The following is a 12,309-nucleotide window of genomic DNA, read 5'->3' as shown; positions in this document are numbered from 1 at the left end:
TGGAGATATCTTTGATTGTTTTGCAATACCACCATTTTTCAAATACCATCCTCCTACGTGGTTTTAAATTGTTTTAGTTGATGCAACTAAATCGTCAATTGCTAATCAAGTTGATTTGTTGATTTTTTAAGATAACAAACCACTACATGAACTGATTTTACTAAGAGTCGTGGGTTTGAGAAAGTAAGAGATATTTGGAGGTCTTGAGAAGATGTCTTTACACTTTAGTACTGAAAGTGGAGGACTTTAAAATGAGTTTAAAGATACAACCTCTTGGTATTACCAAAATCCACTGAATAAAAAGGTGATGCTTTATGATCAGTATAATGAAGTCTACTATGGTTGGGATGAGGCCTTTCTTGATGTTGATGAGCTAATCAATAACATCGTGCTTTGATAACAATGTTGTAGACATTCACCATACAATATCAATTATTAATAAAAATTGAAAAAAAAACACATTAAATTAAAAAAATTAAAATAACAAATCTATCTTCCAAGCACAATGCAACCAATCACATACATGCCATGCATAATAAGTCACAATCGTGCAACAAATAGACCAACAAAATTCATAAACATAAATAAATAAATATAAAATCACCTTATTTTCATAGCAATTTCCATAATAAGCACTTCCGTCTACACACACTTTGATAAAGATGTCACCTTTTCTTTTGTTTTCTTCTCCTCAAGATATGGTCTATTATACCTTCAATAGTAATAAGCTATGTCATATGTATGCTCAATGTAGTAATGGTCAACATAAACCAATGCTCCACCTTGGTTTATATCAACTCCCTTAGCCATCCAACCTCTGCAATACAAAACACATTAGTTCCCTGCCATCTATCTACCAAGTACAATGCAACCAATCATATGTAGGCCTATGCATGACAAGTCACAATCGTACGACAAATAGACAAAAAAATCACAAAAATAAATAAATAAATATACAATCATTTTACTTTTCATGGCAATATCCATAACAAGTACTTCTAATCCACATACACTTTAATAAAGAGAGAATCTTTTCTTTTGTTTTTTACTCTTCAAATTATGGGCTATCTTACATTTCATAGTAACAAGCTATCTCATAAGCACACTCAACATAATAATGGTCAATATGGACCAATGATCCACCTTAGTTTCCAACAACTCCCCTAGCCATCTAAACTCTATATTAGAGGTGATATTTCCTCTCAATCTCCATTATCACTATTAGCTCACCATGTTGAGTATATCAGATTGCTCCAAGACTCCCTTCTTAGCTAGTTCTGAAGACAATTTCTAGACTTATTGTAGGTGCAACTCATCTTCAATTTTGGGCCTAAGAGGGGGTGTTGGGCTAAAAATGCATTAGTTCAACTTAAATAGCCCCAAAATGCACTCGCTTAATGAATAAACTTTTTTAAAAAATGTGATCCTAGAGAGTTAGTGTCCCACATGGAAAACCCTAATTTGAGTGCCCCAAACTTTCTTTAAATAAGCATCCAGGCCACCACTCCCTTAAATCTTATTTTTGCAAGTCTCAAGAGCTATATATCTACTATCCATACCCCATTCTAGAGAACATCGCGATCAGGGCTTCCCCCAACTATCTGCTACCATCTGGTATCTAATTCCAACCTTTACTACCTATCTGTAGTTGTCACCTGGTACCATGGAGCTGTCGCCTGCAATTTGTCTATTGCATTTGATATTGATGTCAACATTCGATGTTATCACCAACCGCAAGCTGCTAGAGTTGTCGCCCTAATCTTCTCTCTCCTCCATAAGCTGCGCTTACAATTTCTGGCTACCGCCCTGATCTTCTCTTTTCTCCACACGCTACATTTACACCTAACATCTATTGCCCTAATCTTCTACCTTCTCCATAGGTTGCGGTTGCACCTAGCATGTCTCTCCCAATTTTTCTCCCCTCAAGTATCTACGTTTTTAGTCTTTCTCTCATTTACCGTCGTTTGCATTAGATCTTGCCTTTCTTGGCTATGTTTGTTGGTGTTCGACACTCAATGCCTTTGCTACAATTCGGAATCTATTTGGAATATGACACTCTACAGCTTATAACCTCTACCTTGATCCCAAAGATACAAGTTCTAGATTCACTATTCACTGCATAGTGTGTTTATTGCATGAGCATTGTATGTTCATTAATCATTCACTTTATTATTCATTGTGTCCAACTGTCTCTAAGTTACCCTAACCCTAACCCTAATTGTGCTCTGTTTTTATTAGTCTATGCTTTGTTATACAATTGGTTTTGTGTTTTTTTGAGTTTAGAGCATTTCTTCACACCCATAGCTTAGGTTTGGGGGACCAACAACCATGAGCCTTGATTAACATGGGCACCATCCAATCTAATAGCTGCCCAAGCATTCCCTTTTGATGATTATACCAAGTAACAAATTGTTGACCTGTATCACTAGAGATATGAAGCATGTCAATTAAATCATGCATCAGAGAAAGGGAGTCCCAAGCATTCTTTCCTTGAGAAATCATAGTACATGTAGCATGCAATCTATCAGCATCACCTCTTGTCATCTTGAAATCCCCCCTATCAAAAGTGTTGGTGATGACAACATACTGCTCTCAATAGTCTTCCATTTGTTAGCCATATTGCTGGAAGCATTAGCCGCATAGATCTTTCTCTTCTTGTCCCAAATTTGATGGAGATAGCCGTCATCCTTCCACTTGACTTTAGGCTGCTTTAGGCTGTCATACATCTGTAATGAGTAGCCATCATCCTTCCACTTGACTTTAGGCTGTCATACATCTGTAATTAGTGTGCCACGCTTTTCCCTTCAACATAGCGTCGTGCAGCACATATATGAGAGAAATTCAGCCCCATCAAGATCTCCCTGCTGAATCTTTATTTCTTGCAAAGTTAATATGTCCCACTTCCTCTTCAAAATCATGCTGTGAACCATTTTCTTCTCATCAAAGCACAAGCCTGCACATTCCATGTGATGAAAGACAATCTGGAAACCCTTTTCATTGAAGAAACCATCAGTATCCTCAAAGTCTTCCTCTTCACCATCGAGGACAGCAAAGTTCCAATGATGCCATGGGAGGTGGCCGGAATGTACAAAACTCCCCCAAATGATTAGGCCATCCCCCCACCTCCCCATGCATCCAATAGGGGAGTCCAGGGAAAGATATCCACGGTGGATACTCATGTGATAGAGTTTCCTCAGATGAAAATCGAGGAGTCCAAGGCAGCACATAGACAAAACTTCCCCAATAGCCAGCCACTGATGCCGAAATCCAGTCTCTCTCCTACTGCAACCCCACCAATGTAAAGTAAAACCCTCTTCCGCAAATCGGAATGCCTGCAGCACAGCCCTAGCACTGTATGTTGCCAGGAACCACCATGGAAACTCTTCTTCAACAGGTATTTTCCCCATAAAATAAAAGAAAAGGCAGGAAGAAGAGAAGTAAGCAAACCACTGTTTGAGGCACTGCAGTGAAAATGCCACCAGGGCATGGTGGACCTTCTTCCCTTCCTAGACCAAAAGATTCTTCTCTATGAGTGCCTTGAGCTCAGCTCAGGCTGCCTTCTCCATCTCCTCCATGTCAACTATATCCCTTACAACCAGCAGCAAGGAAGTCCATTTTCATGGCCTCGCCATGTTTGCCTACCATGCTGACTTGCCGCATGCTTCATTGCCACATGTCTGCCCAGAACAGACATGGCAGTAACTGCTATTAATGCCCTTTATCACTAATAAATGACTTCATTTTGGCTCCCTCTCTCCCTTGACCTTCTATCATTTCTTGTTAGTGATAAGCAATTTTGCAGAATGGCAGTCTCAAGAAACTGAAGCAAACCTAGTGAACTTTACTACAATATTCTACGAGCCACACTTCTGATACATCTGCTTTGTGTATCCCTAGTCTACCCACAACTTACCACCTTGTTCCATGCTTCATTTCTCAATCTCATAGCTTGAGTATTGTCTGCATCCTTGTGCATGCCAGCAGTTGCATAAATATTGCTTACACCAACATAAGCTGCAGCAACTTTGTCATCCAAACGTCTTGCATGTTCAAAGGCAAACCTTCCAAGGTTAATATTCCCCCATTTGGCGCAAGCACCCAACAAGGCATGCCACACAGTAAGATTATAAGACGACTGCAAGTTCTCTAGCACTGCCACCGCCCTGGCAAAGTGGCCTGCACGGCCAAACAGATCAACCATGCACACATGATGTTCTAACGTTGGCATAATGCCATAGTCTCTGCTCATTGCCTCAAAGTACATTTGACCTTTATCCAGTAGACCTGAGTGACTGCATACTGTGAGCACGACAATGAAGGTGATCAGGTCTGGCTGTATATTTTCTCTTATCATTTTATTATACAATTTGAAAACAATGTGATAATGTCCAAACTGGCCATATCCTGCAATGAGCGAATTCCAAGAGACCACATCCCGAACTAAGAGCTGGTCAAACACTTCTTGTGCTTTTGCAAGTGCACCACATTTGGCATACATATCCACCAATGCATTGCCAATAGAAACTTCTTTTTCTAGCAACCCCTCTTTGATAATCTTCGCATGTACTTCTTTGCCTTTCTCAGCTGCACCTATGCTGCCACATGCTTTCAAAATGGAAAGGAATGTGACTGCATTGGGAGAGAGACCTTCATATTGCATGTTCTCATAAGCATTCAGTGCTTCCTCACCATGCCCATGTTCAGCATATCGTGCAATTAATGTGTTCCAGGAAATCACATCCCGAACTGGGAGCTCATCAAACACTTCTTGTGCTTCTGGAAATGCACCACACTTGGCATACATCTCTACCAGTGCCGTGCCTACCAGAATGTTTGTTTCGAGCAACCCCTGTTTAATAATCTCAGCATGCAACTCTTTGCCCTTGTCAGCTGCCCGTATGCTAGCACATGTTTTCAACAAGCAAACAAAGGTGACTGCATTGGGAAAGAGACCCTGGAGTTTCATCTGTTTATAACATTCTAATGCTTCCTCACCACGCCCATGTTCAGTATAGCGTGTGATAAGCACATTCCAGGTGACTACACTCCGAGATGGAAGCTCATCAAATACTTCTTGTGCTTTTGCAAGTGCACCACATGTAGCATACATATCCACCAATGCAGTGCCAACCAAAATATCATTTTCCAGCAATCCCTCTTTGACAATCTCAGCATGCACTTGTTCGCCCATGTCTACTGCTCCCATACAACCACAAGCTTTCAAGATGCAAATGAAGGTAACAGCATTTGGGTAAAGGCCCTCATGTTGCATCTGTTCATAGCAGTTAAGTGCTTCCACACCGTGCCCATGTTCAACATATCCTCCAATTAACACATTCCAGGAGACTACATTCCGAACTGGAAGTTCATCAAATGCTGCTTGGGCTTTTCCAAGAGCACCACATTTGGCATACATATCCACCAATGCATTGCCAATGTGAGTATCCTTATCTAGCAACCCTGCTCTGATGATCTCCGCATGTAATTCTTCACCCTTGTCAAGTGCAGCTGTGCTGCCACATGCTTTCAAGATACAAAGAAAAGTTACTGTGTCTGGACAGACGCCAGCCCCTTGCATCCGCTCGTAACATCTCAGTGCTTCCTCACCATATCCTTGCTGGGCATATACAACATTATGAACAGGAAGCTCATCAAACACCTCTTTTGCTTTTGCAAGTGCACCACACTTAGCGTACATATGGACTAAGGTACTGCCAACATAAATGTTGCTTTGGAGCACCCCCGTTTTCAGGATATCGGCATGGATTCTGCTGCCATTGAGTAAATCCTTTTGCTTGGCACATGCCTTCAGTAAAGCCACAAAAGCGGAACCGTCTTGATAATTGGACTTGCTGCGGTTTCTATTAGTGGAAATCTCCTTTTCTTTCAGACGATGGATGGCCTTTGGCTTCCTCACCTGCTTTGCTGTTCTTTCGCTGCAGAACTCTCTATCTTTCAATTTGCGTGATCTCTCCAGAGGCAAGCTGATGTAGTCGCCCGGTCCCCAAGATGGATACAAATCCATGGTATCTGCCAGATGAGTATGTGCTAAATGTATCGAAATCTTGACTTGGTCCGTGATTCATGGCAAGCAGGAAAAGGGGTCTTGTGAGGCTAATTGAAGAAAAATGCTTACCTTACTGTTCCGATTGTGGGCAGACCTACCCTTCTCTCTCTCTCTCTCTCTCTCTCTCTCTCTCTCTCTCTCTCTCTCTGTGTATTGTATATAACATTTCTTTCCACGAAAACATTGTGAGCCTGCGGTCTGCTTCACTGGCGATAGTTGTCAATGTGAACTGCAGTGCCAGTACCAAGAAATTTTTCTGAGAGCCAACCGCCTGATGAAGGGCGATGGGCGAGCTGCCATGTCTGAGACCCAACACTTATATACGTGTGCGAAGGGCTGGGTTAAATCCCCGAGGACAGTCTCGCCTCGCCTGCATAGAGAGCATAGGGACCCGGGGGCCTTGGAAGTTGGCATCATATCATATCTCGAATTATCGGAGCATTGCCTTAATTTTTGCCTAGTGTGTAAAAAAGAAATATACATATAACGAGAGGGTATGGGGGCCTTTGGTATCATATCTCACAATTATCGAGCTTCTCAAGCAAAATTAAGCATGATCATTGTCTTAAATTTTATCTTAACAAGGAATAGATAATAACTAAAGGAAACATTCATTAGTGGTCACGGGACAAATGCTTCTCATAAATTTACCGAGTGCTAGGTTTTTATATTTAGATTTGGTCGAATTGAAGAATGTATTAACTTGAGGATTGCCATTGAGCATAGCGAAAGAGTTCTTGCATTAACTACATTGATTTTCTTGGCTTTTACTTCGAAACAAGTAGCAACCTTCTTCCCCCCCACAGACATGCATAGTGAGATGTTGTGCTGGAAGAGGGTGCTAAGTGACGGGCCATCAACGTAGATGGAAGGAGTAAGGTAAGGACCAAAACACAAAATATATACAAAGCTTAAAATTTGTGGTCAAAATTTACACTATTCTTGAGCTCAATCAATGCTGATTATTGTTTAAGGAACTCCAAGATATGTCTCCAACATAGAGAAAGAGAGGCCAGGAAAATTTCAAAGCAATTTAAGTTTTGAAATTTGCAGGGATGCAGCTTGTGTCTATAATAGAGAAGAGGAGAGATTGACATCTTGCTAATTGTGTATGCATTTGGACTCCGAAATCAAGAAACTAGTACATGAGTCTGATGTGGATTGAATCAATTCTAGAAAATGCATATTTTGATCCTCAAAAAATCAACACAATTTTGACATAGGTATGTGACCTAGTTGAAGTAAAAAAGGCTTCATAAGCCTTTTTTTCTCATGCCTTAAAACCTTACAAATGAAGGCTTAAATCATTTCCTTGGATTTAAACCCTTTTTACATTGGCCCTTAACTTGAACTAGTTTGGGAGGAACCCTATTCACATTAGTGCATAACAAAACCAGTTATATTGAAGTTGCATTTACACTTGCAATTCAATGAATGGTCTACTTGAAGTCACATTTAGAAATTTTGGCACTCATTCAAGTGCCACTTTTAGAATAGATATAAGAAGATCCAACAATATTTGACACTTACATAACAACTTGTGTAGTCTATAGCACAACATAGTTTATTGAGAATACCCTCCCCTTCATTTCCAAAGGGTGAAAAATATAGCAAAGATTGATATAACTTATGGATTTCTTTGCTTTTAAAGTGGAAAGTTTGTTACATGTCACTTGAGCTTTACTTACAAGATTAGGTTTTATAGTAGTTTAAAATGTTATTATTGGTTTTGCATGTCCTTTCAAGTTATCGAATTTTATGACCATACTATTGTTGCAATTCAAAACATCAAGCTCTATCTACTAAAATTTATGTTTAGGTCAACACAGTTTATAAGAGGAACGTCTAGTCATAAGGATAAAAATTGACCTTACAACCATCTTCTAGAAGGCTTAATCCCTAGAACTATTGATACATTTTTAATCTCAACCTTGTGGAGCATAAATAAAGAGTAGGAAATTTTGCATTTTAAGTCTATGTCTATTGACAAATAAGCCAAGATGTTTCATGAGGCCTAAATAATCTTAAGTTTGAGCATCATGTAAAGAGAGCTAACTTTCTTGAACTCTATCTCAATCTTAACATATATTGTATGTACTTCAAATTCTTGCTCAAATGGTTATTATATTGTGGTAAACACAAAACAAATACATGATAGAGGAGCCAATAAAATGACGTGACCTAACTTGGTATGCATCCCTTGATATATAGATGCATTAATTTGCCAAAAAAAAAAAAAAGAGCATTTGCGCCTTGATGTGTTCTTGCTTGGGAAGAATAAAAAAGCCTCATATGTCTTGCCTATGCTGAGGATCAATACCCTTCAAAACTTTATACGACCATGCAAACACGTCCAAGTTCTCCTTCAGTGATTCATGCAAGACCACAGTTCTTCTTCTGGAAGATTGATGCCCACCTTCAGGTGACGTTCGGTACCATCTACATCCATGAATGTTAATTGCTTTTCACCTTCCACTTCACGGATGAAGGTTCCACCACGGATTGCTTCTGGTATAGATCCAACTCCTTCAAGGGAGTACTCTTCTCTTCTGATGATTCACTAGAACCAACTTCCTCTTTTAGTGAAGACTTAGGTTGCTCCTTGGGAAGTGAAAACGTATTAGAGCTATTTTGGATTTGCTTTGGGGATTAGTTACTTCTTGTCTCGAGGACTCGTCCTCCGTGTCTTCCGAGGATGCATCCAAGAACATCACATAATAAGAACCTTCTATGTTCTGTTTGAGCTATTGAACTTGTGGTTGTTGGCAAGGTGCATCGTCATCATCTTCTCGTGAGAAGGGTGGATTAGGGCGGCAAGAACCACTACTAAAAAATTTATCAAGGGATTTGGCGGATTTGAACCATCATCACACAGTCTTTTCCTTTGGCCACGTAATGCAAACCATCAAGTCAATAGCTTTGTTGTGTTACTTAATTGGTCTCATGATATTATATTATAAACCCTTGGTAGTACTCAAAAAGTGTCACCCAACTGGCACCCATTGTTTAATTGGCTCCTCTAGTCACTTTGAAACTTTTAAAGCTTTAATACTATATTACAAGGCTCAATCTTAAGATTTGACTTTCATCTAAATACATACATATTTAGAAGTTAGTAGTTTAGATGGTGCTTGATTTAAATGTTTGAATTGATATTCCTAAACAAAAAGCTATTTAGAAGTAGCTAGTACCTCATTCAAGTAGGTACTCAGTAGGTAGATGAAGCTCAATATCTAGTCATCTAAATAGGTACATGTTTAGATGTGGACAAGACACAATACTTGATTTAATGAGGTACCAATTTTAATGTAGACAAGGTCAATATGGAGATGATGAAGGTGCTCATTAGATATTTAAGCTCAACACCTAGATGGAGACTCAATTAAGATTCAGGCTCATCTAATTAGGTATCTATTTAGACAAGGCTCAAATTTGAATTGAGCCTCATCTACATGCTTCTAACTAAGGCTCAATTTTCACATTGAACCTTATGTACATACTTCTAAAAGTCCCATGCTCAATTTTAAAATTAAGTCTCATGTGCATCCTTTTAAAAGTTGGAGACAAGGCTCAACTTAAAAATTGAGCCTCATCAACATACTTCTAAAAGTAAGCTTGTGCATTCTAAAAGTAATATTGTATCTTAGTTAAAAGTATGTAGATGAGGCTCAATTTAAATTTGAGCCTTGTCTAAATAGGCACCCATAAACATTGAGGTTCAATCTTACTTTCATAAGTAACTAAACAAGACTCAATTTTAAGATGGGACTAATCTAAATAGGTAGCTATTTAAATGAGGTCCAATCTTAAGACCACCCAATAGTCTCATTGATAAGTGTCCAACAATACTTTTGGTTGGAGCACTTGCTTTTGTTTAGAAGTCGAGGTAGTATAGAGATTGCATCAAGGAATTCATTGTTGTTGGCATTGTAGGCTCCTTTTTTGTACACACAATCGTATGGTTTTTTTCTTAGTTATTGGTTTAAGAGTTCTTGCTTGAGATTGTGTAGCTTGTTGGGGTAGTTGTTGATGGCATATTTTAGCTACTATCAAAGATTCCTTCATAGATCGAGAAGGAGTAGATGGTCATTGAAGCTTGGGTAGCTAGATCCATGTGTTTCCAATGTAGTAACCTTGGATGTGCAATAAGATCTTGGAAACTCAATTTAGTCTGGTGCTAATCCTTCTTTGGTATCAATGGTAGTCTTAATTTATTATATATAGATCTACTTACTTGTTTCACAAGAGAAAAAACCTCATTGCTTGTGCTTTTTTCACTTCATTTAGGCTTCTTTAGGGTTAGTACCTTACTCAATGGGTTTTGTTTGTCCTCTTGTGCTTTTACTACCTCTTTGAATAAGGCTTTACCCTCCTTATTAGAGGTGTCACTATGTTTTGCTAAAGATATTGGTGGCATGTTCAACTTTGTAGAAACAAGATTATTCTTGCTAAAAGACAATATGATTTTCATATTGGATAAGGCTAAGTGTATGTGATGAGCATCATAGTTGGCATTGCACTTGGCATGTTTTTTTAATGGTTCTGGCCAACAGGGTTTTGTTTTCATCTCCCTTTACATTTGCTAGTACATAGAAAATCATGGGAGAGGCTTTCACTCTCAATGCTTAGTATTATTTTGCATTGCCAAATAAGGTGTACATATTATCCCCATACGGGTCGATTTTTGTATTTGCCAAGATCAACTAAGGTTCCTTGATTTGCATCCAAGCATTGTAATTAGATCCCTCATTAGTGAAAGCATTAAGGCTGTGTCTCTTTTTGTAGTGACTTTGATATTAATATAAGCAAGTGGTACCATTTCTCATCTTTATGGTGTCAAGTCTTGTGACACTTACTGTGTGTATGTCAATCAATTAGTTTTTGGTGTGCTCATCTTCTAAGTCCCCTTCTTTGGACAACTTGTTATTGGTTTGTTCATCATCAGTTAAAGCTCCATCTTTCTCTAGAAGGGCATAGTTGTAAATGAGGTTTAGGTTGCACACCCTTGTCTACTTCCATTTGTGAGCTTCTAGGAGTTCTTCTTAGGGCTTCAAATTTGCTATCAGGTTATTCTTCAAGGCTCCTTTAAGAAATTCAATGATTTTTGTTAGCTCTAGCTTATTGGTAGATGCTTGAAATTTTGTGCCAGAAGCCTTTCCTTTAGTCACACTCTTTAAGTAATATGTTATGTGCTTATTCTATTCCAAAATTGTGCAATGAAGTAATGTTCCTTAAGTATCCAATTCTTAGTATTGGGTTCAAATATGTCAAATTTCTATGTTTCTTAAGTATATCTATTCTTGATTACACTTTGCAACCAACTAATCTTTCCTTAGTCATGAGTCTACCTATGCACATGCTCTCAAGGTCCACTGACACCTCCAAATACACATGATACACCTATGGTTGGGTGGTATTTGCAGTGTGAGCAATGACGGGTACATACTTTGTTGTAGGATTATTTACCTCCCATATTAATGAGCTTGATAAGGATGGGAATCCTGCATCATCGTATCCCAAACAATTGCAATCACTTCCTTTGACTCAGGGATCTCCAACACCTTTTCCAATCACCCCTTCAACACCATTAAAGTTAGCTACTCAACACCTCTCCTTGATAGTTCCAATTGTCATTCCTTCCATTCCCCATTATAGCATCCTAATGCAACTCGAGTGCCCTTTTCCAAGTTCATGGGATCGACATCACATGATCCAAATACCTTTGTTTGGCAATTTGAGGCAGCCTATGCCATAAATTTCCCCACTCAAAATAATACGACCCATGAGGAAGTAGTGTTTGAATCCTACATGTGGAAGAAGGTAGTGGTAAGGCTAGCAAAGAAGTAAGGATGAGCTATTTTAGGCTGTGGTAAAGGCAGCATCCGTGATGCACTTTCAAGAGGATCAAACGAATACACAAAAGCTAGACCGCTTGTTGCAAATCCCTAAGTAAGGAGATTCCAATGTCCAAACTTACACTGCTTGATTTTGGGTGCTGGTGGGCAAGATTATTGCTCAAGATAATAAGTCTATGGGAGAGATGTTATGCCCTAGGGCTACACCATGATAGCAACTGTAGAGCATTGGCTATGGAAGATTTGGCAGTCAATGATGTAAACCATTTTACTCAACAAGCCCTATGGGGGGAATTGATTCCTTCCAAGAATAGAAAAGGGAAGGGAAAGCAGTGTAATAAGTCAAATGAAAAAAGTCACAATTTGGATGATAATGACTCGGATTTG

At 39.0% G+C, this 12,309-nt stretch overlaps 1 protein-coding gene across 1 annotated transcript; it reads right to left on the bottom strand.

Moving 5' to 3' along the window:
• Positions 1–2,125: 2,125 nt before the first annotated feature.
• Positions 2,126–6,460, bottom strand: LOC148019404 (pentatricopeptide repeat-containing protein At1g03540-like). The gene is made up of 2 exons (XM_087661047.1): positions 6,137–6,460; positions 2,126–6,030 (listed from the first exon to the last, which is right to left on the bottom strand). The coding sequence occupies exon 2, from the start codon at positions 6,023–6,025 to the stop codon at positions 3,899–3,901; it is 2,127 nt and encodes a 708-aa protein (XP_087517173.1). The 5' UTR covers positions 6,026–6,030; positions 6,137–6,460; the 3' UTR covers positions 2,126–3,898.
• Between the last annotated feature and the right edge of the window lie 5,849 nt (positions 6,461–12,309).

The sequence above is a fragment of the Lygodium microphyllum genome, chromosome 20, assembly GCF_053477565.2.
Source record: "Lygodium microphyllum isolate KBCC chromosome 20, Lygodium_microphyllum_v1.1.10, whole genome shotgun sequence".
Taxonomy (NCBI): Eukaryota; Viridiplantae; Streptophyta; class Polypodiopsida; order Schizaeales; family Lygodiaceae; genus Lygodium; species Lygodium microphyllum.
Note: the sequence above shows the minus strand (reverse complement) of the source record. Positions and strands in the feature narration are given on the sequence as shown.